Here is a 26,682-nt window from a genome sequence, read left to right as displayed (position 1 = left end):
ACAGAGGAAAGGTCAGCCGAACACAAGCTCGACTTTCGATGGCAAAAATAGGAAAAGGAGAAAAGAAAAATAAGGAAAATAAGAAAGGAAGAAGATTCACAGGTGATTCGTCACTGATTCGGACAAATTGGTCACCTACACAATTATGAATCAAACCATTTTTCGATTGTATGATGATGATGATGATACTTGTAGTGATCATGCTTGCAGCGCCACGCAGTTGTGCCAATAGAAACGGCCGCGCATGTGCCCAGCAGCAAAAGTTCACGCAGTCATGAAATCGTTAGACATGGCACAGGACGGTCGATTCGAGAAGCTGCTGTCTTGATGTACTTCGTGGTTGACTGGGACCTGTTGACAGCGACTGGTTAGGCTGTCACGTTGGATGTGGCAGCATAACCAGTCGCAGTCAACAATACTGATACTGTAGGTTAACCAGTGATAGCATTGTCGATCGTTGTCTCCAGAATGATTTGTTGCATCTGTAGAGAATTGATGAAGATGCGAGTTGCAGTAATGAGAGGGACAAATCACGAAACGATGACTCCGTAATATTTGAATCACGTTCACACCTTGCAATCTTCATCGCTCCGAAAGCGGGTTGAGGAACCATTTCCGCAGAGCTGGGATGATCTTGCTCACCAATTCGTTACGAACCGTGAGAAGATGCTCTAAAACGTTACCTCAATACATGTCTCAGCCTTAATCTTATGCATGCTGTAATGAATGAATGAACACGCTAAACTAAAACAGAGACCATATTTTGCATTGACTAGCTGCCTTCCAGACTACCCACAGGCATCAGGACTCCACAAGTAGTGTTTTTATGCGTCGCTTGCCTGAATTCCAGGGAGAGAGCCGTTATTGCAGTACTTCTGCACTAACGAAACTTATTCCGGCATAATCCTCGGGTTTCATTCGATGTTCTTACTTGAAATAATGACTTCAGATTTTGAGCGGCACTCCAATATGAAACGCGCAGGTGAACAGCCTATCCCAATTGAGCTTGCCTGCACATTCTTTGGTCTTGTTTTGTACGAGATATTACTCCTTGCACTCTGGAAAGCATTTAAGTTCAGCTGTCGTCTTCTCTGAGCCAGGAACCTAATGCTTTTGATACGTGCGCGATGGAAGTGCTTTTCCAATACACATGTATGCAACTTCTTATTGAAGTGGAAAGGCACAAAGCGAGTGCCAGCTCTTGGTACCTAATGACATGTCGTAAGGCAGGTCGCATTACAGATGTTTTTCTTTTAATCCTCTTCTGTCTTGGTGGCTGTGCTTCCCAAGGGTCCGTCGACATAACAAGGTCCGCTCCTCTTCGCTTGGTACTCGCCGTCAGCGTAATTATTTTGTTCTCCCATCTCGTTAGATAAAATGCCTGTTCAGTATCACAGGTCGTTCGGGGCGGCCGGTCATGTTTCCATCATTATGTTTCTTTTTGTTGTTGTTGTTGTTGTTTATGCGAAGAAATTGGATTGGATTGGACATATGAAGAAATATATGGGGATGGTGGTGTCATATAAATGTGGATACGTCTACTCATGATCGCGAATAGCAGCAAGAAGACGAGGACATGGGTAGAAGTAGACAGGACAACTGCAGACTCTCAACTGTGGTTTAATCAAAGAAAACAGCATCTTAAACGCAAACGTCAAGGTCACTGACTATCGGCCCCCTACATTGAAAACTCTTGAGTTTTCAATGATCATAACAACAAATCAGCAACGAACAATAGCATTTAGTTGTTAGAGATCATAGCCATTTTAATATTAGAAGTTTCTCGAAGACTACTTCTTTTATGCATCTTCTGTTCGGCCATACAATCAGATTCGTAAAGGAGAACAGCATCTCCATGGGTGCCGATGAACAAATGCTTGTAGTAAATTTGACAAAGATGCTTCGTACAACAAAGTAATTGGGTTGCGACCGTTGTCCGCAACATCAGTGAAAAAATTGCCATCTAAAATGGTTTATTGCATGCGCATGCTAGCGCAAACACGGCATAACTGCACCCCAAACTCGTCCTTCTTCTCGAAATGTCAAATGCGAGGCGACTTTAAGATATGAGTCAGTATATACTGCATTTAGGAGTATTTATAAAGCATTTACAAGAATAAATACTCGAAAATTGGTGTTTAAATATAATTATAAATACATTTTCCAAGTCTGCATTTAAATAGAAAATATAAATACAGGTCTTTATATTTTAAATAGTATTTTAACTACAATGTATTTAAATACTGCCCATCCCTGCTACTCCATGACTCTCACGATATGAGGTCTCATTGAGAACTGACGAATTGTCGTTGTTACAAGTTGACTCTTCAACCCGCCATGAATGAGGTGACATCAAAAATGTAGAACACGTCCTCCTAAGCTGCCCACACTTCCAGCGTGGCCGAACTTCAGTAACGGTGTCTTTAACTCAGCTGGACCCTCCTCCTTTACACTGTAACGAAATTGCTTCGTCCATGGTCAAATCTAGCTGGCCAACGACATGTCCTAAGAGCACTGCCCACTCCTCTGGACTCTGCTGAACATATGTTCTCACTGTGAGGCTAATCATTTTACGTATAATATAATTTTACGTTAATAATATTTATTACATTGATCTGATGGTAAATACAACGAAAATGACTGATGGTGTATACAATCATACATACCATGTTACCGCGAGTCAGTGGGGTGTAATATCGTTTTATCGGTGAAACAGCCCATAATGTTTTTGTTGGCCAATTGCCTACGTAGATGACATAACAGGCCCTAATTCAAAACAAAAAGTATTAGAAAAATATGTGTGAATCGGAGTTGTGACAGGTTTTGTCATGAAGCATACTGAACGGTTCGCCGATTCCTATGTATAGGTATCGTCCGAGTGTTGTCCTTCGTGTTACTCTCCTGGCAATAAATATACCCAAAATGAGCATATAACATCGACTACCTAACATTTCGTCGACCCCTGTTTTCTTCGAACTTATTGACAACTTGCACGTTCAGTAGTACCATATATAGGTTCGACCTCGCTTCCTAACGTTCATTCTTTCTGGTCATTTCAGATGGGCTTACCTCCGGATCACCTCTGGATCGTCAGATGAAATGTCCTAAAAGAGACTTTATCTAAACAAGGGTGAGCATGCTTTCGAACAGTCGATAATTATCAACGAACACTATACTGCATCAAACACGCCCTCAACGACGACCATGAAGGACAACGACAACCATGGCCTATCTAGTTTATCATTGCCGCGTATTTTCCGAAGAGCTCTCTTCTTTTTCTGACACAAAGGAAATGGCCCTTTGCCACACATATATTAGAGAGACGGCTCTCTCTCCTTGTGAACAGGTTTTCTTGTTTTTTTTTTGTTTTTTTTACGAACCTGGCTGCGGAGACACTATTCACAAAGCACTGCCTCTCGATCGACGGGCCGTGCACAGAGCTTCTGACGATCGGTTCGAGGGATCAAGATCTCGTGCCTCTCTTTCATCCGTTGTCGTCGGCAGCTGGCTTTCCTCACTAGCTCGTCCGTTTAGAGGCATCACAATCCATCATATCGCAGTAGGCCGGAGCGGTTCCCGTTTAAAACGATGCTGAACTGGCGTTGTACGAGCATACTGTTCGATAAAGGGACCCGAACTAACACTTTATGTCATGTCGTGTCGTGTCGTGTCGTGTCGCATAAGTGAGAGTTCACTGAGGGTGGTACAGTGCAGAGTCATGTTTTCTCTGCGTCAGCACTCGTATTCTCCCCTGGGAATGTTTGCAATATTCCAGAAACTCACTCTCAGTATTCATCCTCTCTTTATAGTAAGGTATAGTAAGGGAGAGTAATATATAGTATATAGTAAGGGATCAGTATAGTACGTATAGTCATGGTGTGACAGGATGGGATGCAACTACTTTTCGCGACCTCACCTGTGTGGCAAGGGGTGTACCTCAAAATAAAGTGATCGTAATCCCCGTTGCAAAATAAACTACTGTAAATAAATCTGATAATAAAATGCGCAGTCGCGCGTTAGAAACTGCCAACAGCGAAGTTAGACTAACCTGCATAGGCATAAAAACGCAAACACAGAAACTTGGACTAACCTAATCATCGTGCGTTCCGTCGTGTCCGCCCTGCTAAGACTAACGGCCTCTAAAATGTGGCTTTCGTTCGCTAAAACGACTTCGACAGACATCGGAGACCCGTGAACTTGAGTGTTAAATAGCGTTGTCGTGTTTTTAAACACGGCGTAACATCTTGCGAAGAAATCGAGCATTATTCGGATTTTCCTTGTTACGAGAACGTGAATTTCGAGATCGGGGATTTCGCGACCGGGAATATCGAGGTCCTCTCGTCTCGGGTCTCACATAGGAAACGAACTCTACTGTGTTGTGTGCTGTTCAGAGTGTAACAGCACAACGCGGGAGGTCTGGGTTTGTGTCCCTGGCAAACGTATTTTACAGAGGTCCTCGTTTTTGTCACGTTTCGAACTTTGATCAGCGCAAATTCTTAGCAGAACGAAACTATATCTGGGCATAACAAATGGGTGCTGGAATGCATGAAACATGTTAACGTCAGGTGGAAAACGGGAACTGTAGTAGAAATTACCGGTACGCCGACGGTACAGCTATAGAATACAGCTCTATACTGCATGGAAACACGCGCCGTATTGCAAACTTTACCGCGACTAACGTGGGCTTAGCATCTGTCAGTTTCGTTGAGTTAGTTTCATTAAAGAACAGCCAAGCGCGTGTTATCCTTTCCTTCGTTGTTTGTTTTCCGTTACACGTCGGTTCAGCGCAAACCAACGCTTCGAAAGGCACTGTTCGTTCAGTAATTTGTGCACGCCTTCTTGGGACGTTTTGCTTTCATGATAATGGTTCCACAAAGGCGTACTCGCCGCTGTCTCTTCAAAGCAAGGGTGAAAACGGTGTCATTTTGCGCCGGGTGGTTTCCATTGAGCGCGTTGCTTGGTGAGGATTCTTTTCTGTTTCTTTTGTTTTTTCACAGAGCAATTGGAATATCAGGAGCGTATTTATCAAAATACATTTTCGTAGTTCCGAAACTCCCCATTCATCATATCGAAATAAAGTTTTGTTTCGTAATTTCCATTTTTTTTCTTCTTTCTGTAGCACGTCCGTATTCAGGGGGGGGGGGGATATATATGTTTACTGAAAAAAGAAAGGAAGGGAAGGTCAGGCGTATGCCGACTTACTATTCGTTTAAAAAAGAAGAAGAAAAAAACCACACACGCACACAAGGGGGCCTTAAAGGCTGGTCGAGAGACCGGAGGCATCAAGACAGCTCAAGAGGGTAGTCGTAACCCGCCCCCACCCCCCCTCCTGGTTGTGCAGGACTGGGCCGACCAAAGTGGCCAAAGAGATGTTATTTTTCTACTGACCTCTCCCGGAACAATTTGTAAACCTCTCTAGGCGCTTGTACCCCTTTCACAACAACTGTCTAATAACATCAGTGAACGGATCGTCCAGGACGACAACATGCTTCCTTCAGCCGGCGCTCTCGAAGTACGCGTAGTATTCACCATTCACTTTAGCGTGCTGTCTGTTCGCCAGCAAAAGTAAACGAACGACAACTTCCCACACTCGCCCCTGCTATGCGCCGAGGCGAATTATCTTTCCTTTGCCTCCTGGGACTTGCGTGGTTTACTTAACCGGGGTTCCAGATATACACAACATTTGATGGGGGTCTGAAGAGCTCGTTGGCCAGTAGACGCTCAGCTGCTTTCACATGGCCTGCAGCAGTTGATCGCAAGACCATTTGTAAACCGTTAACGAAACCAATTGCGAGCGGCGTTGCCATTCAACGTTATTGCTATGTGTGGTTCGTGGAATGTTTTTTTTTTTCATCCGCGGCACTGCCAGTGTCTTTATTACCGAACTGTTTACCTGTTTGTTGCTTGTGGGGTGGGCGATCGTGCACCTTGGGCTGACTTCACGGATAGCTGTGCAAGTAGCATAGTCAGAATAGTCATTCCGGGGTGTGTTCTGTGGGATATCGCGCCACTACACTTGGCTTACACATTTGGCTTAGAACGTAAGCTCTTGTCCCGTATGTTCCCGCGTCTGTGCGCACTTCCTTTACGGTAGTCACGCGGAATGAAAAGAAAAGCGCGCTTAAACGATATGACTCCGGTATGATATGACGCTATGATATGATATGACGCTTAAACGATATGACTCCGGTTCTCGGCATAGGTTTTCGTGAGCACAGTAAATTTTCTTACACCTCTGGTGTGTAAAAGTATTATCATGTGACACGCACGTTTTTCGCGAAAGTTTTGCACCACCAAGAAGAGGTGTTTTAGAGGTGTTTTGCAAAACATCCTCCTGATTCGTGTACTCCACAGCACCATATCAGGGTGGTGTAATTCATTGAGTGTCAAACACTGTTTGAGATGCGTATTTTTGCAAGCACTTTTCCGACACAACTACTACATATTTCAATGCAGAATAAAAACTGTGTGTTTATCTATAAGAATCACATCTTTTACACGCTGAAAGGTGTAAAAAATTACTTTGAAATAGTGGAAGAGAAGGTGGTTTTCGTACGTGCATTGCGGCGAATTTACAGGGGACTGCTCCGAAAACCGTCTGGAAAGTCTGGAGTGAAACTCAGGAAAAACGGCATCACTACCTCCTACACTTCAGTAGGACACTGGAGTAATGCTTGCTTTTCTGCAGTGGTGACCTAACGTAAGAGTGAACCAATTGTGACGGTATGGGGGCAGCAGACGGACAAGCATTCGCTTGTGCTGACCGATCACGTTTGCAGAATTGCCAGTGCCTTCCAGAATGAAGATTGCATGGTCCATTCCTCCTCTCCCTTCTTGGTTATGTGAACAGCGAATGAATTTACGCAAAGTAAAATGACGAAGGATACGACGACATAAAGCACCAGAGCAGACGACAGCCTTGTTTCTTGCCATCTTGCTCTGTACTTTACGACGCTGTTCGATTGTTCATTCGAAGTGAGATTCCTGATCCGAATACATTCAGTATGCATATACATATACATGTATACGTCAAGCACAGAAATTGTTACAAACAATAATGAAAAAATTATTCTTGGTCAGAATTTAGTTAAAATACGTTTACTTAATAGACTTCTATTAGGATATGCAACGATTTCCGCGCTAGGGAAGCTCCGCTGTACACTCTGAGAAAAAGAAGTTGGAAATTGGGGTGCAATTGCAGCTTCTCGTCCCCTAGATTGGAATTACTCCCCATTATAGTTCCCTGACCCTGAAGTTTACTCCCCACACAGTTCCTGAACAACCCGCATTTAGTCCCGAAAGGGACTAATGGGTGTGACAATGCATCAGTCATCAAAAAGAACTAGCGTTACTCCCTTTTTTATATAGTTTATTTGGTGTGTACGGAACCGGTTCAGAAGAACCACGTCCTGTCCGTCCAGGAAGTTCGCGAATAAACTCGAGAGGAACGGAGAGCCAGACGATCGACCCGGGCGCATGTTTTCACTTTCAATGCAAATTCTAGCGCAGTTAAGCAACCTTGTGGGAAACACAATAACAAGCATATACGGCGAACCCCTCCATTACTGCCAGACGCCGCGCGCTGGGCCTGAAACATTCAAAAAACATGCCTTACTCAGTTTTTATCCAAACTATACTGCACGTAACATTGCACCTGCTTTACTTCGCGGGAGCGCGTGTTCATATTTCAGCGGAACTGCTCCTTCGAGAGTCAGACAAAATCAATATGTGGTGTTTGTTCTTTAATAATCGGAGAAGCGATGCATGCTCTGCGCGGGTCATTAAAGGAAACCGCTGATGTGCAAGAGGAACTCTCGAAGGGGGCGCAACCATGAATAAGTACGCACTTTCTTACTTGCTTTTCACGAGAAAGTTTCACCCCATTGTTCGTGTCTTTTATTTTTAATCTTTGTTGTTGTTGTTGTATGTTCACTTAGAAACACGTGGCGTGCTTGGTTATAAAAATGCGAGCAATAAATGGTGTACCTCGAGATATTGTGATCGAAATCACCGCTGAAAAATACGCAACTGAAAATAAACGTTATTTGACTCTAAAATGCTCAGTCGCGCGCGGGAAACTGCCAACAGCGAACTTTAACTATTACCTGGACAAAAAAATGCAAGCACCAAACTTGGACTAACCTAATCATAAACTAGCCAACGTGCGCTAAAACGACTTGGACAGACATCGAAAACTTGTGACTTTGGGTGGTTAAATAGTGATACCGTGTTTTTAAACACGGCATATACCATCTTACGAAGCAAGCGAGCATTCTCCTTGATTTTCCTTGTTTCGAGAACGGGAATTTCCACATCGGGGATTTCGGAACCGGGAATATCGAGGTCCACCCACAATAATGACCGCAATCAGTAGGAGTGAGAAACCAGAGCCATGTGGAGTACGTATGACATTGGGAGGTCTTTCTACATCAAACATCTACCCAGACGTTACACTCCACCATTCTTTAAAAAAATCCCGAGACCTTTTTAAAAAATTGTGGTTTACTGTGTAATTGCCCCAAATGTATCTCCGAGTAATTTTTGACGATTTTTTCTTTTTCCATTCCGTGGCCGCCATTTGAAGTTCGCAGTTGGACGAGAAACTTATTGTGCCAGAAAAGTTTTTAAAAAAATTGTTTTTGTTTTGTTTTTCGCACAGCTCTACACCACCTTTCCTAGGTGAGTGAAAAAGTATTGCACTTTCATGTGAAGCCCCTTTAAAGTAGGTTAATTTCATTTTCCGTGCGTTTGTACATAGGAGAAAAATCCAGGCACGGTTGGAATTTGTTACAAAAATCTACGCTTTCCTTACAGTCATTCGGAATGTTTTGCATCGTTGTCCCGAAGGCATGTAAAATGTTATACCTACATGACGGGAACTTTCGAGAGAGAAGCAGTAATCCGAACTCTAAAAATATTGCGTTGTGCCGCATGTACAATCAAAGGAGTAAATTGCATCTCGAGGTGGTTCTGGTGTAAATATCAGAAATATTGCGTTTGATAACGTGGATCAGTAAAATTTATTTCAGAAAGTTTAATTAGAACTTTTTTGGATGTGATTTCTTTATTTCTTTATTTTTTATTTGAGTACCCGTGCACTGGAATACCTCCTTCTCTTGCCCTAAAACATCTGCCGATTCATAACAGAGCCTGTCCTGATTTCGACACGCTTTGGGAGTGTCCGCAGCTACGTTTTCCCCACCGACCATGTCCCGATCTCAGCGCTTGAGAACGAAGAGCGGTAGCTTTAGCGGTGCGACTTTCCACCTACGCCCGTTACACAAACACATCTCACAAACACATCTCAACCTTGCTTTTCAAGTGCGTGTTGAAATATGACGGAACCCCTTCGTCGGTTTCCTCACGGATGTTTGCTCTGCGACAGGCGCGTCAGTGGGAGTGGGATCGCATTATGCATGCAAGGTTGCACGATGTTATATGACATACAAACAATAAGACATATGTCGTTGCGCAGTCCTGCCCCGCGAGCCAAAGCGAAACAAACAGCGCCACCTCCTCTCTCATGATTCCCAGGGTCACCGTGCGAAGTAATGCAATTAAATTCGCTGCCAATTATTTATAATTGAATTTTAAGGTGCCTTCGCTCTCGTGAGTCTTCTCTTCTGCTAAGCAGCCCAGCCGCTGCTTCTGGACAAAACTTGCTGATTACCTTTCGTTGTACCTCAAAACAGTCCTCAATAACCGTTATATCGGTCGACACAACTGTGATGCCGGCTAAGGTACAGTGGCTCATGACCAGCTCCCGTGGCATTGCGGTTAGGATGATCGCTTTCTACGCAGGTGACAGGGGTTCGAATCCTGGCACCAGCTGTGCTGTCTGAGGTTTTTCCCTGGGTTTTTTCAAGCCTTTCCAGCCGAATATCAGCACAGTTCCCACTGAAGTCGGCCCAGGACGCTTACTAACCCCCTGTCCCCCCACTCCTTTATGCTGTCCTCTCTCCACCTGTCGCTCATAGCCAGAGTTGCTTCGCGGCACTAACACGGCATTAAAAAAAACAGTTGCTCATGATGACCTCATAGTGAAACCGAAACTGCATGTCACCGTGGGCTTCGTCTTTCTTATTCGGTTCAACACTGTCAATTTCTCGATAACTTTCAAATTTCTACGCGTGCTTCTTCAGCGTAGAAGTTTGGAACTTATTGGGAATTGTATCACAAACAACCGTATAAATATGAATATATGTCGACGCCGAATTAGAAAAAAAAAAGGGTGTTCAACTATATTACAAACTACCGTATAAATCGGTGGTGGTGATGGTGAAAGGGCTTGCCATTGTCGGCCTCACGTATGTGGGCAACGTCACGACTGAAGCCCTGGGGAAATGTGCGTCCTGGGCCGACTTCTATGGGAACTGTGCCGACATATGTCTGAAAGCGTATAAATCACAATATACGTCGACGCTGAATTTACAAATCGTTAAAGAGAAAAGCCAGTGTTCAGTTATACTAGAAACTACCGTATCAATCGAAATATACGTTGACGCCGGATTTACAAATCGTTAAAAAACTGTGCTAAATTATATCGCAAAGTACCGTAGAAGTCAGAATATAGATTGACGCCCAATATAGAAATCGTGAGAGAATTGCGTTAAATTTAACACAATTTTTAGTGCAACTTTTTAATGACTTGTAAGTTCGGCGTCGACGTATATTTCAATTTATACGGTAGTTTATGACATAATTCCCGATAACTTCTAAATTGCAACTCTGAACCATACGTAGAAATTTGGAACTTATCGGGAATTATACCACGTATTATACCGGGAACACTACTTATAAATCGGAATATACGTCGACACCGAATTTAGAATTCGTTAAAAAATTGTGTTAAACGAGCCGGTAGTTAATAAACAGCTCGGTACTAGTGTATTGGTAAAAGTACATACTTGGTACATACTTGGTAATTTCACACTTTCGCAACTATCGTACAGTTCACATGCTACCATCACTTTTCCATCATTTATTGTTGTTTTTGTTGCACACCTCACAGCTAAGTCCATGGTCCGAATCCTTCAGCTGTTTCCCCAACGCCTCAACCTAACACTAACCTAACCCAACCCAACTTAACCTAACCTAACGACACGGTTAGTCTCACGGTTACGCTCCCCCGAGTCGATATACGGAAAACCGCCCCAGGAATGCGAATAGCCACTCTCCGTCATTTTAGCTCCATCCTTTCGCTTCATGATCTCGCACTATACGGGCCCGAATCTGAAGCCATCTTCCTCCAATGCCCCCGAGCGGTGCCGCTCTTTGAACTTTCCCTCAAATGGGCGAACTACACGAGACGAAGTGAGCCGCGAAATGAGGGCAATTCAGATGGAGCCACTCTCTGATAGGAAGAACACCTTTTGTAGTGAGCCCCCAACGTTGATAACGTCCCCAATGTCAAAATCGGCTTGGAAATGGTAATGACGGAGAGATCTGGGCCGCCCACCTCAAAATGGAACGGCAGTTTCCCGACGGAGTGTTGGCTTCGTTTGAAGGTTTGTTTGCATGAATAAATAGGGAGCGATCTCTTTTCGTCCTCGCTCGCCAGTGCTTCGGTATATAGGGAGGAATCCCTTCGGAATGTGATAGAACCGTGCTTTGATGGACCTATTTGGGGAGTCCGTTATTAGTCTGGACTTTATAACGAGCTGGGCAGCAAGTGATGATGTCATTTCTGCTAGATTCCTACGTTATTATATAATACGCCTGGTCGTCCCACAAGCGACACTAAATTTTGGCTCAATATTGGCTGAATATCCGCAATACCGGTCCAGTATTGGGCCAATATTGGACCGGTATCGCCAGTATCCAGCCAATATTGTGACAAGGTGTTTTGCTGCTTAGGCCATGGGGTAACTTTTTGTTATATCTTTGCAATGTTATGTACATTATGACGCGGCCACACATCAGGAAACCGGCATTGCCTTGTTTATTAGTTAGGAATAAGTCACTGCCTTCTTGTTTGAGTTGGGATTTCTACAGATACACGCACGCGTACGTATCAGGCGAAGAGAACACAAGAGAATCAAACAATTACATGACTGATTGCTAGTGACGTATAATGTAGAACGACGTGTCATATAGGCATCCAGTAGTTCATTTCACACTTTAAGGGAAAAGGCAGTCTATTTAGTCCTTTTGCAAACAGATACATTGCCACACCCGTTAGCCCCTTTCCGGACTAAATGTACGGCAGTCAAGATTAGGGACTATTTCAGAGTTCTGCTACGTAAATTTCGGAGTTAGGGGACTAAAATTAGGAGTGACTGCAACCTAGAGAAATAGGAGCTGTATCTGCTCCTAAATTTACTTCTTTTCTCCCCTCAGGGTGCACATTGACATACCAGACTGTCGTAACTGTAATGACGCCATCAGAAGGTTGCACGTTCGGATCAGGTCCGTGTCACCAAACCCTAGAGTACGGTTGTCCTGGTCCCTTGCTCTACTACAGCATCACGAAATCCGACTAGAACTCAACACAAAACAACATGAGTCATAATGGAGTAACTGAGCACGCTAGATGTAGAGTATACCAGAACAAAAATAACAAAGACGGTTAAGAGCATCAACTGTTTACTATATACAAATTAAAAACAAGACCGTGCAGTTGGCTGCACTTCTTCAGGTTTGAGGGCCTGTTTGAGGACCTGTTTGAGGACTCCAAACCTGAAGAAGTGCAACTTACTGCACGAAAGTCTTGTTTTTAATTTGTACACTCTTAAAAATGAACTTCACCACATAGCACGCTCCTAGCCAACCATCACCCCGAATGACAACGTTCTCGCCCTAGATTTGTTGAAAACGGGAGGAGGAGCCTATTTTGTGCCATTATGCACGGCACAAAATAGGCTCCTCCTCCCGTTTTCAACAAATCTAGGGCGAGAACGTTGTCATTCGGGGTGATGGTTGGCTAGGAGCGTGCTATGTGGTGAAGTTCATTTTTAAGAGTGTAGATAGTAAACAGTTGATGCTCTTAACAGTCTTTGTTATTTTTGATTCTGCATCGCCGGAAACTTACGCATTGCTTCTCTTCACGTTCTACGATATACCAGAACACTCAGATTTGCCTCACGGAACTGTCGACACTGAACTCACAATCGAATGCTCCAGAGACAGCACAATCCTCTCCGTTTCAAACATCTGCCACACGAGGAACACGCTCCAAATGAACTCTGCCTGGCTTGCAGAAAACTACATCACGGTTGAGATGGACCGATCGGGATCACGTGTCCGCGTGAGGCAAATGCTTTAGCCGGAGGAAAATTTATGACAGCCTCTCTTATAGCCATACGAGGCAGGAGGCAAACTGCGCAAAGAGAGAGCGGATGATCCATGGCTGCTCAAGTCGCGCGGGGATCGTTTATTTCACTCTTGTATGACACGAGATGAAGGAGGAACATCGTAAAAAGATGACATGAACAAACGAACAATAAAATATTGCTTAACTACGTTTTCTATAGGAAAGGGCTGAAGGAAAAGAGCGTAAGCTCTTTTTTTTTTTTTTTAACTGGTGTAAGCGGGCGTACCGATCAATACTTTGCAAAGGATGTTCGTTCTATCCGGCCGTAAAATGCTGGATGGCTTTATTTCCAAAAATGGAAAGCGCTCCAGGGACAGGCGACGACTTTCGTCTGGGGAAGGGGGCAGGGATTACCTTAAAAAAGAAACGAAGGGAAAATATATTTTCTAGAAAGAAAGTGAAGAAAGCGAGACAGAAAGAGATGTCTACAGAAAAAGCGACCTGAAGGAAGAGAAGAACAAAATGCAGAAAACACCCAATTGGGGAAACGACGGGTTCCACCTTTTCTTCTGTCCTGTCTTTGTTTTTATGTTTCTATTTTTTGTATGTGTCTGCGTATGTTCACACACATTTACCTACGTTTTTACGACCCGGGCTTTTTTTCTTTTTTTCATTGACCCAAATGTGCTGCGGCTTTGTTTGGATTTTGTTTGGGAGCACAAAGTCATGAAATTGTGCGGCAGGCTCGGTTGCAGGATTCCCGAAGTGGTGCAGCAGTGTTTCCGGTGATTCTTTTTATTTTATTTTATTTTGACTGGTAGGGTGTGGCAACACGATAAGTGTTTTTCTTTCTGTTTTCTAGGGGTCTTTTCTTTATGTGTATAGTTTGTCGTTGTGGTTTTGAAGACAATATCGCTGCAGATGCGTACAGTTTTATCGGAAGCGTTCAACATTTTCTGAACTATCTCTGGAGGGACTAGGATGGTATTTTCGCCACTTCCGTGTTTTCCTCAGTTCGGATGCTCTCGCCAGGCTCAGCATGTATCGGCCGATGCGATATCAGAAGGGACTATTGGGATTTTATCTCCGATAAATATAAACAACAACAGCAACTTTATTTTGAGATGATGAATGGGGAGTTTCATCGCCAGGGGCGATGCTCTACGTACCCCATTGCTGCTGGTGATGTGGAGAATAAAATAATATCCCCTTCACTATATGGGTCGAAGTCTTATGGTGACCAAAAAGGTCAACAGAGCGTTGAGGGCAGAGCGTATGGTGGGATAGATTTGGCCAGGGACCGAGCAATTTTGAGAGAGAGAGAGAGAGATAGATAGAGAGAGAAGGTGCGAGAATCCAGCTGATTAAGAGATCCGGAGAGCGCGGTTCGGGAAGGTTGGTAGTGTGGGAAACGAAGAAGAATGTGCTCTAGATCTTCTACAGCAGCGCAGTGACAGCAGCTAAGAGAGTCATGTGAAATTCGTTGAGTAAATCTCTCCCATACAGGAGAGTCAACTTGTCTCAAGCGGTAACGACTCTGAGCCGTAGAAGCCACATCGAGTCGCATTCGATGAATTAATGTAGCATCTTGACGAGAGAGAAAGAGAGAGAGAAATACATGATGACGATGATATGGGGATGATCTTGACGAGAGGTGTTATGTGGCATGCGGAAAGCGAGCGTTGGATCAACTCTTCCGAGAAATATATACGAGTATATATGTCATCAGTTCCTATATTTCGCAGCTACTTGAGAACGCAGGTTGACTAAAGTATCAGTGCATATGCGGCGCTCTGTACACTCGGGGTCACCTCTGGTCCTCGCTCGCGGCACTGTATACGTAAACGTATTTTTATTCGCGATGTATTAATTTTCGCTAATCACATTCGGGAAGTTATTCGCGAGTATTTAATTTCGCGATTCCAGGTCTGCTTTCTTCCGCGGGGTCAACGTCAAGCTGTGTTCGCGAGTTCAATTATTCGCGATTTTTTGGCGGTCGCGAAATTCGCGAAAATTAATACGTCGCGAATAAAAATACGTTTACAGAATATATATATATATAGGGGAAGAAAATTAGCATAGGCTCCACGTGACCTTCCGACGCCACTCGCTCAAACGTCGCCCACCTACGCATTGCTGATGAAGGCCCAATAAGGCCGAAACAGCTGTCCAATGCTGGTGTGGCGACGTTTGGGACATATATATATATATCCGTATACTTAATAACTTGAAGCCTTCGGGCGTTTGTCCCCCACCCGGTAGACGGCGTCCTCATCCTTTCCCCAAGGCATCGGGACTGCCAACGTATTTTGATTCTTTGAGCTCCCGAGTTCTCCCTTCCTTTTAGCGGTCATTTTCTCTATAGCGTCACATACATTTTTCTACGCTTATTTCTTATTATTTTTCCTTCGTTCCCTCTCATTAGCATCATGCGGCACGCAGCTGTAAGCGCTGAGGAGTGCACGGCATCTATGATGGAGCCTACACCCTCCATGTTTTTCTAACCCAGCACAATACATCATGACTCGGCCGCTCGTTCTGTTCGATTTATACCCCGGAACGTTGAGAACAGTGACTCAACGTTTGCGCACGCGACGGCAACACTGCGGACGCAGGGGTTCAGCAGTCCACAGGGCCAAAACGTACAATAACTTTACCCACCAGTGACGAACGCTGACACGTTTGAAGGCACCTCTGAGTCTACTTTTTTTTTTATTCCGGGTTAGCGCCGCGAGGCAACTGCGGCTATGAGCTACGCACAGACGTGGCCAGACGGCGAAAGGAAAGCAGGAAGGAGTGGGAGACAACACGAACCTTAAGCTACCCACCATCGAGGGGATGGTTTTAGCCTCTCAGTCGTGAGTCATGGCACTGTTTTTTTTAATGGCTTAACATTAGAGTCCTCGCTACGAGAGAATCGCGGCGTAGTGTGTCTCTAGCGAGGTGAGTGGAGAGGGAAGGAGAGGACGCGTGGAGAGCGCCACGCGTCGGCAGCAGTGTTGTGAAATTTGGGAAAAAAGTCGCTACATTTAGCGGACTTCGGGGTCTGTCTCGCGACTTTTTTATTCTTTATTTTTTTTAACGTTTAATGAAATTTGTGTCCTGTGAAAAAGCAATCGACAAAGAAGAGCTCATACAGAAAGCTTTTTGGTCCTGCGCGGTACTAGTGTCACTCGTGAGGCAATAACTGCACCACGCTCAATTTCTAATTTCGAATACCTCTTACGTCGCAAGTACAAGGAGAACTTCTTTAATAAACCTCTCCGAAGGCACACGGGCGCAAAATTCGAGGCCCCACGCGCGATTGGGTTCCTGAATTAGAAATCTCGAGATCCAATCTTAGTTCCCGACAACTTCTTATCTTTCATACACGCATTTCTCGATTTTCTAGTTTTTCTATTCCTGTTTTTTTTTTCTTTCACATCGTGCGCAGCATAATATTGTACGAAGACTTCATATTGATCCATGCCTGTCATAACCGTCAAAAAGCGAAGGTGGAAAAGAACGCACTTTCTTTCTTTTTCTCTCGCTTATGAAAATCGTAGTTCTATAAAGACAGTTTTATACTTTGGAACGCGACTAAGAGTGGAATGAAAGAGAGCGGGACAGAGTGAAAAAGTAAACAAGCGGAGATGATTCTGGAAAGCCCGTTGATATGCGGGTTGATGGCGCACAGCAAATTCGTCAGAGCCGATGGAGCAAGACGCATTCGCTCAGAACGCAATGCGTTTTGACAGGACCGGGGATCATCTAGATTTAAAGTCTGATGACGCGAGTGCCGTCTTGGGTTTCCTTGTCGTCCGCGTCGAAGTCTTCTCAGTGTTCATTCACGATAAAGGAAGTGATCTGCTTCTCTTACAAAGCTCTTATACTTCACGTATGGATGCGCTTCGAATAATCTTGACAGTTTTAGATAGGCGCACCCGGAAGCGCAGTGACGTGGACCAAAGAAGGAAGGTATGTCATTTCAATGTTTAGTTATTACGAAAAAAGGCGCGGTGGTATCTTTTCGCTGGTTGCGTGCATATGTCTGTCGTGCAGAAAGTTCCAACCTGTACCCCCCTTTTTTCCCCTTCCTTCCTAATCTATATCTAATCTAATCTATATAATCTATCGTGCAATTACGAAGCCGGCCACTTAAAGTTCTGTGTTAAACACTAAAGCGTGTAACAAGAGGCACTTCTCAAAAGGGACACTATAAAAATGCAAAAATTTCGCCTCGCGGAATGAAAGTTAACGTTACCTTAACACTGACATGAAAGGAATGTGACTCGTCCGTTTCGTCGCTCGCGATTTATGAGCGAAAGAACGTGTATTTTAAGCTTTCTGTTGAGGCGGCAGTTAGAGTCACTAAATAGGGAGCAGAGTAGCGACACTGAGCCGCGCCGGCGAACGAAACGCCATCTTGGGTCCGGCGCGGCTGCGTCGCCTACCAATGGGATGCCAATCTCACCCTCCTCCGCCGGAGAACTGCGCGCAGTCGAGCCAGCTCGCAGAAGAGGAAACCAGTTTTGGATGGAGGGGACTCAACATGGACGACGCGTTCGTGGAAGGAGAAACCACGTGACACGATCTGTCCAATCGCGGACACCGAAGGGCGGCTCCAGCACGGAAAAGGAATGCGATACTCTGTGCCCCTATTGAGTGACGCTAGCGGCAGTAATAGACGGAAGGGGAGGACCTCGATATTCCCGGTTGCGAAATCCCCGATCTCGAAATTTACGTTTTCGAAACGAGGAAAATCAACGCAAACGCTGGATTGCTTCTTAAAATGATATGCCATGTTTGAAAACACGGCATCACTATTTCACCACTCAAATTCACGGGGTTGTCGATGTCTGTCCAATTCGTTTTAACGAACGAAAGCCACATTTGAGCGGCCGTTAGGCTTAGCAGGGCGGACACGACGGAACAGCAATGTTGGTTAGTTTATTATTAGGTTAGAAGTTCAGTGTCTGCATTTACATGTCCAGGTTAATCCAAATTCGTTCGCTCTGGGCAGTTTCTCGTACGTGCGACTGCGCATTTTATAGTCAGATAACATTTATGTGCAGTAGTTTATTTTGCAACGGGGATTTCGATCACTTTATTTCGAGGTACACCCAACGGAAGCGACTACACCCCAATCAGCACAACGTCTTGGCCCAAAATCGATCCAATATTGGCGATACCGGCCCAAATATTGGTCCAAGATTGGACCAGTTCATATTTATATATATATATTTTTACATATATTTACATTTACATATTATTTACATATATATTACATTTACGTTTTGCATATATTTACATATATATTGGTCCAATATTGGGCCAAGATGTGCTGCCTGGGACGAAGTGAACAGGTACACTACTACTAATAAGAATAGTGCGCATGCGTTCTCCGTCCGTCCGTTCTCCCGCATGCGTTCTGCCCTCTCGTTCTCACTCAAGAAGCGCGACACTTCTCTCGCTTCGCTACTTCTCGCTTTGGAGAAGATATGTAGCCAGTTAATCAGGAGCGTGAGGCCTTTATAATGCTGCACTTTCCCTGGTGATATTTCTTCTGCATTCACATATTCTGTGTCCAAATCACTTTATAAATTCCACTGGTAGACGGATGTACTCAGAAACAGGGCGTTAGTCGAATAATATCACGCGACACGTGCTCACAAACTATCGCCACTTTTGAAGTTTAAGGATGACGGGCTTCTGTATGCTGAACTTCGAAAGCTGGCATATCGAACTGTCTATGTCTTATCACCTTCATCACGTATCTTTCGCCTGGTTGATTTTTTTTCTCACTGTTCACAGCGCACTTTTGTTATTTACAGATGTCCTCATCGAATGCGGCGAAAATATTTCGAAGACACACAGCTATCTGGTAAGCACCTTGATTCTTGCCTGCAACATTATTATATTATTATACTAAAAAAAATGCATTTCTGCCCACCCCTGCTTCACGCGCTTTCATTACTTACAAAGTGGGTCAAGGGACGAAATTAGCATACCTATCTCATTCCTTGGATGCGTCCACAAACGTCATCGAGCCATATCATACAGTGCCGACTTATCAAAGTCACTGAGCACCGAATGACACTTTTGCGTCGACAGCGGATCGTAGCCTCCAGCGTGGTCTGCCGTGTGTTCCGGTGGAGAGATCAACAATGTACGGAAGTGGCAGTGCCACTTCCACAAAGCGTCCAAACGCCGCTGCGGAGTACTTTACAGAAAGCATGCGTTGCAAAGAATACATTGCGTCAAGACTGACCTCACGGATGTAGTTCATTGGCTCTAAAAAAAGACTTTTCTTCAAAAGTGCCGCTATGTAACTGGTTGCGCGGGTGAAGCGTCATTTTGACGGTCGACGTCGTTGTTTTGAGAAGTCGCAGGGCGGAGCATGTTTGAGAAATAGTGCAGAACGCATTTTGTAGTTACTCAGCTACTACGTCGTTGTCAAATCCATAATTTCCTAAAACACTTTTTCAAGGTTAATGCAACGCAGTAACGTAGTCACAAAAATATTTCGGTAGATCTCCCACGAGAACTTTACTTGGGGGAGGGGAACTCGCCCGCGTTATCCTTCCCCCAGATGCACTACCAAAGGTACGATTTCGGGGAGGAGCTTCAACCCCCAGACCCCTTTCCGCCAGTCTACGTCACTGATGCAACATTTAGCAACTGATGCAACGCGGTTCGTATAATTATTGAATGCTCCTTTAAGCGCTCTGGATCGTTATAGTTTCCGAACATGTCTTTTCTTAAGGTGGACTCACGCGGTCTAGTTAACGCTCCCCCAACTACTGGGTTTTCTCCTTCTCCTTCTTTTTATTTATTTCTTTATTTCTTTTTATTTATTTCGACTAACTGCGGCTAAGTGGTCTTGGGTAACCAGTCTGACTTTGTCGCGACTTAAATCCCCCCCCCTTTTTTTTTCTATCACATCACATCACACATCGCTTTCGGAGAGAGTTGGCTGCGCCGTCGCAAAATTATTTTCTTCGCTTCGCTTTCCTCCCGCGCTTTTAGGAGGTAATGTAATCGGTGCCATGCAGCGTGCAGAACATGGTAAGAAATGACAAAGCCATTATTTTCATTCGCAGGGATCTGGAAACTGCAGCGATGTGATGTGATGTGAATAAAGAAAAAAATAGGGATGTGAGTTTCGACGAAGTCAAACTGGCTACCCCAGTACACTTAATACAGAAAGTTCAATCCGATGCTGAGATGATGAAAACGCAAAGGATGATGTCCAGAGGCGAACAGAGATGATAATGGAGTTCAACATGCAGGTCAAAAGTTCAAGAGCTGCGCCCAAGTTAGAGTAAAGTGGCGGAATCACCGGGGGCACACATAGGACACATCACACATTCACCGTGTCATAGGATGTCCATAAGCCCGGTTGCATGCAAAAAGTCTTCAAGTGCCCTTAGCGCCTTGTCGGACGAAGGAGGACCTAATAGTTTCGTGATGTCGAAGGCTCGGGAGTCCAAACGAGAGAGGCTTGTCTCTAATGCCCTTCGAGCATCGACGTACTTCTGACACCTGAGAAGGATGTGTTCTACATCCTCTACAACGCCACACTCACTACAGTTCGGAGAGTCTCGCTTTCCGATTTTGAAGAAAACTGCAGTAAGCGTGTCGAATTTTTTGATTGCAATCAATTCTCCGACTGTTACTGTAGGGAATGACATCATTTTGGCCCAAATATTGCGGACGGGCGTGCCGAGAGAAGCGATTTTCTTGCATCTCCCACAGACTCCCACGTATCGAAAAGTTCACAAACTTTACTACGCCAAAATATCAGTGGACCGCGTCAGGCCTTCAAAAATACGTCGTTCCCTAGATGAACTCGAGGGGAACGTGCCTGCAACCTGTTTCGTGTAGAAATTTCGGTTTACGAGAGCCCTGCGCGAACAAAAATTCTCCATAGACTTCTTAAGAAGTGAGTCCGCCTTAAACGTTATTAACAAAGTTGTGCAGTTCAGGAATATTCGCTCTAGTGCACTTGGGGACATCTTCCGCATGGGCAACGTCCCCACCAAATTGAATGCGCCTTTTGTCAACAAACTTCGCATACAATGCGCGTGACTGCAGTTTCATCTGATCTGTGCTCCTTCTCAACTCCTTATTGAGTTTCCGCCGCTCGCGGAGAATTGAAATGTTACAAACTCAGTGCAGAACTGTAAACATTGCACCCGAAAAAAGGACTAGAAATCTTACAGGTGCACGAATGTCAATAACATCCCCCTCCCCCATTTTCTTTGAATGGGCCGTGCCCTTTGCAAGTCGCAGTCGCCAATCGGAAGCTCCGGCTGGGAAACACTATCTCTTACTTCCGGAAGTTTTTAGAGGGCACTCTGCCGTATTTCTTCATTTGCTCATTTCATTATACGCGCTTACTTTCTAGGCGGAATAACAAAAGATGAGGGAGATTTGCTCGAGATTAAATTCCTGCATTCAAAAGCGCCGATTTTGAAGAAAAAAAATTGTTAGTGTTCGACGGCGCAATTAACGCTACGGCGGAAGACATAATGATACAGCTAGAGTATTTTCTCGGTTAGCTGGCGAAATACGAAGTAAGGATATACGTAAGGCAGTTGCGTAAGTAGCCATTTTCGTTTGATGTGAAAAAGGAATTTCTCGAACAATTAATAGATCTCTATTCTAGGCAACGTTCATAATGAGAGAAAAGACTCGGACACCGTTATTTTTCAATTACGTATATTTCATTCATATATTCTTAGTGTCGCTTGCACGGTGACTTCTAGTCTATGTTAGTACATGTGCTTTTATATGTTGCATCGAACTCAGTTGAGAGGGCGGTCGGCTACGAAGTCATACAAGTGTCCTCCATGATCTAAAAGCCTGAATCTGGGCAGTACACAGGGGGACGACACGAACACATCCCTCAGCTGGCCTCAGTTCATCCCTCGTCTGGCCTGCATCTTGTCGTACAAGTGTGCTAGATATGGACGAAATAAGCTAGACTCGCAGAACGGTGACAGAGAAATGGAGAGAAAACAGTATGAAAGCGATAGCTTCATAAGGCTCCATCAACATCGACAGCAATGTATGTCCCTCCGTAACGTAGTGTAGAGAGCAGAAAAAAAGAAGGAAGAAGTTTGTTCAGGTTCCTAAATATCACCAGATAGGAAAATACCCAGAGAGCTCGAAGATGCAACCGCTCTTTTTTTTTTTATTAAGTGATAAACTAGTGAAAGAAGTACTACGGTCAGTTAAAGAGGCAGTAAAGTTTGTGCAGAGGTTTGTGCGCGTTTGTTCTGCCTCTCCTTCTCAAGAACCGCGGCAATGCAGAGAGGCGTCCGGTCGGTCTCTTCAAACGGTATGCAGCGATGATTGGACAACTGGTTTGACGAGACCAATGAGAGCAAGCCGATATTCACCGACGAATGTCGGCGTTTCACCGGCGCCGACATCCCTTTTGTGTGAATGGATGGCTGTGTGAATAAGAGAGAAACTGATGTTCTGAGGCTGGAACAACATAGAAGGGACAGATACAAACAAAGCCTCAAATTGCCTAAGAAATCAACGATGAAAGATGAAAGTCACTGAAAAGGTTAGCCAGCTGTAGGGATCGAACCCACATCTTCTGGATTACCGGTCCAGGGCTCTACCAATTGAGCTAAGCTAACACGCCTCTCCAGCGACTTTCGGGGTGCGTCATCTGTCATCATAAATTCCGCATACTTGTACGATAGACAGTTCCAGAAAATCCCAGTGTTCCTTGCGCACGCGTTGCATCCTGGGAGATTACTGGAATGAGGAAGCGATAACTGTCCTTCGCGTTTCGTTTTCGCTGACCTTGACTCCTCGTGGACAATCGACCGAGACAGAAGGAACCGGAACATCTTGGAGACGTTCTCCTCCTTTTGTTACCAGCAAGTTCCCATAGTTCAAAGCAGCGCGCTAAGCTCTCTGGGATTTTTCTGAACTCGTCCGGTGACAGAAAATCGAAAAATGTCGTCGGCGTAGGTCCGTGGCGTAGAGAAATTATGATGGATGTCGGCTTCTCCGAACCTATGCTCTTTGCTTCAGTGAAGGGCACCTTGTGCTTCGTATAGGCGAACCTGCGCGATCGCATTTCTTTTGAGCGAGCGCCGTATCTATTTCGAGCGGCAGGACGATCATTGGCGGCTTAATCGTGCTAATGACCGTGTAATTGCGGCTGCACGCAATGCTGGAGCGAGACATCGTCTCTTTGGAAGCTTTGATGCTAATGATGTCGAAGGTTCATCATTATGCAGAACCATCGAGCGATGTCAGGTAGATTCAGAAACTGCTGGCAGCTGCGACCTGTCCCTTACAGATAGGAGTTTCGCGTGGGGGGGGGGGGAGGGGGGGGGTAATGCGAATAGATTGCACATACCGCGGTAAGATTAGTATGTAATGCGAAGGTGAGCGGGGTTTGAGGAACCTTAATGCAGGAGTGAACGTGGCTTCGGAAATGGTAGTCATCAACAACAATTACGGTAATGTGCTTATTTAACTTTCTCCAACCAAGTCAAACCAGTAAGAATGAGTACGTGATGGTGATGATGATCACACGGGGTTTTTTCAACCGATGAAGTTGTTGTACCCTCCCCCGTTGCTCTCTGAAAACTTGCTTTCACCAGATAACACGCTCAAGGTAATCACTGCACATAATGATACCGTACTCACTTCCGATCGAAGAGAGAACATGGCTCTATACGATCGGTTACCTTTTGGAAGCGTTAGGATTACAATTCTTTGTAACCATTAGTTGTAAGGTGCCAACGAGGAAGACGAGAGGGCGGGGCCACGAGCAAGAAAGAAGAGGTGACAGTTTTTCAAGTCGCAATGCTTGATCATGGTTAAAGGCTGACGGCCTACGACGGCCACGGCATGACTAACGGCCATGTGGTTAATCGGCTTGATCGTGGTTAATGTCTTTTTGTATTGCCAACTGTAGGACGGGACAAGCGTATTGCATGCCTACATCACATCTAAAAAATAGTGCTGCTCTCGCCCTGAAGGCGAGGAGCAGGCGTCCACCATTTTGTCTCCCTCCACGGCCATCATTAAAACGCAGATGTGAAGGGAGACGGCCGTTTCGCTATAGTTAGAGCTCATCGGCGTTGCGCAGGGTCCTAATGTCTTATGGCATAAGCCATATCCATAGCCATGTTGAGGTTAAGTGTCCTCTTAAGTGTCCGTCCTTCTTGTTCTGTGTCTCTCGGTGACCCTACCATGAGTACCATAAGTGTCATCAAGTAGGAGTAGCGTTGTTCCCGGGAAGATTTCTTTCTAAAATCAAGTAGGAGAATTGCCTATGGAAGTATGTTTTGTTATCAAGTAGGGGAAATACCTATGGAGGTAGTCCACCGGCAGTCCTTTGGAGTTTGTATTGCCAACTGTAGGATGGGACAAGCGCAATGCCTGCCCACGTCACATCTATCGAGTGGTATTGTTGACTGATTAGATGAGTCAGCATCGCTTGTGGTGCTGTTTCTGGGAAGACTTTTTCCTAAAGATGAGTCAGAAAATTAGTGAGCCCATCTTACTTGGTCACGTTTTAGCCTACTATTCCATATATTCTTATATCCTTAATTTACTGATTCGCTCTATAGTCTCCTCAACCATGGAGTTGTATTGCCAACTGTAGGATGGGACAGGCGCAATGCTTGCCGACTCAGGTTGTATTTGTATTGTTGACTGATTAGATGAGTCACAATATTAATGAGCCCATCTTCTTTAACGTTTTAGTCTACTATTTCCAATATCATTAATTTACTAATTCGCTTTATTTTCCCCAGCAAAGTCAACAACTCAGGCCAGTTTTAAAACTCTGCCCCCAGGTTGCATTGCCAACTGTAGGATGGGTGCTTGCGCGATGCTTGCGCGGTGCTTGCCCACATTACGCTTCAAAAATAGCAGTGATTAGTGATATGCGCCCGAATGCTTGTCTGAGCGGTAAGTGCTCGTAAATGGGAGTACAAGGTCCCCTCTTTTAAAGTGCTATGAATGTTACATGTCGTACGTAACTTTGGGACAGGCCTGGATGAAGATGTGTTATTATGTCATACAAATGACCTGGGTAATTATTCACCCACCGCCATTTCATATCACATAGTGACCAGTGACCTGGGGCATTGACCCACAAATTAAGTGGCAAATTTCCTCCCGTATCGTCATTTCATTTATTTGTTGTGTTCCCTATTAAGTTATTTCATGAAAAGACACGAACACACAAAGGACTGTCACCTATTCCGAAACTTTGGACAATGGGATACCGTCAACAGGTTCCCAAATGACCACGAAGCACCGCTGTGAATAGTCCGATTACGTCGGAAACTTTCCAGTGGCGACACGTCGGAAATGTACAGTGGTAGAGTTACGTTTGCATGTAGCTATATAGCTCGCATGTAGCCTGGAATTGGGAGGCTCTTTAAATGTACAGGAACTGAAAAAAAAATAGTGTAGGAGACGTTCAATCGACAATGGTCGGCACAGTTGAGTTGATATCTGACGCCAATGTTTTAGCGGGGTGTTGTAACTTTTCTACTAAAATGAGCATAGGGTTTCATTGCGATATGAAGTATATTCCTAATTCTTACTTAGAATGGACGCCCTGCTTGATGGCAATACACACGTGTTCTAGCTAGGTTGCCAGGACTGTACTATATACCCTCAGCAGCGACTCTCACGTGTTTGGATTGTTCGCTTGGTAATGGCTGGTACGAAAAACAAACTCCCCTGGGGGAAAGGAGTTGCCTCAGGACAGAAGCCGCCGATATTTCGAACAGAGACTGTTCTTCTTCTGGCCCAGAAGAAGAACAGTCTCTGTTCGAAATATCGGCGGCTTCTGTCCTGAGGCAACTCCCTTCCTACATCTCTACCGGTTCGCTGGATTTCTACCCATCTCAACTCCCCTGGGGTGTGTTGTTACCTGGCATGTAGGACTGTGAGGTAGAGTTAGTGTATGCGCAAAGGGGGCTACCTAGGCAGTTCTAATGCTTGATGACAAGACGAACGTTGCTGTTTCGACGACCTTACCTTCGAAAACATTGCATCGGACAAAACTAAGTAAATATTGGAATATTTATCGCTGTAACGCACACAGAGACGTTAATGCATGATGATGTGCTCTGGTCCCAACCATCGCCATCATCCGAACTAGATAATGAAGATACGAAACGAATACTGTCGCTGTTGGATTGCTACTCGCTTTTGCATCGGATAAAAATAAATGAATAATGGAATTGATTTTTTTTTCTGTAACGTGGATACATCAGTGCTTAAAAACTACACCTGTCCCACTCATTATCATTATCCAAATTAAATAATACCGTAGCGAAAATGGATACTATGAAAACAAACTGTTACTGTTGGAATGCTGTACCGTAAATTTCGTCGTTACGACCAGCTTTACCGTCTCCCTATATTTCTACCTGCTATTGTATGTCCAT

At 44.7% G+C, this 26,682-nt stretch overlaps 1 protein-coding gene across 9 annotated transcripts in view; it reads left to right on the top strand.

Annotated features, from left to right (window-relative positions):
* Positions 1 to 26,682, top strand: part of LOC135366738 (leucine-rich repeat-containing protein 15-like) — a 584,634-nt gene that overhangs the window by 531,539 nt on the left and 26,413 nt on the right. For 7 of the 9 annotated variants that reach the window (XM_064599600.1, XM_064599596.1, XM_064599597.1 and 4 more), the window contains 2 exons: positions 3,060 to 3,130; positions 19,066 to 19,115. In XM_064599600.1, the coding sequence (XP_064455670.1) occupies positions 19,079 to 19,115 (37 nt within the window). In that variant the 5' untranslated portion in view covers positions 3,060 to 3,130; positions 19,066 to 19,078. Of the gene's footprint in view, positions 1 to 3,059; positions 3,131 to 16,029; positions 16,111 to 19,065; positions 19,116 to 26,682 lie in introns of those variants that run through there. The other 2 variants (XM_064599594.1, XM_064599602.1) reach the window with 2 other exon arrangements.

The sequence above is a fragment of the Ornithodoros turicata genome, chromosome 8 (genome assembly GCF_037126465.1).
Source record: "Ornithodoros turicata isolate Travis chromosome 8, ASM3712646v1, whole genome shotgun sequence".
Classification (NCBI taxonomy): Eukaryota; Metazoa; Arthropoda; class Arachnida; order Ixodida; family Argasidae; genus Ornithodoros; species Ornithodoros turicata.
This window is presented reverse-complemented; position numbering and strand designations above follow the sequence as displayed.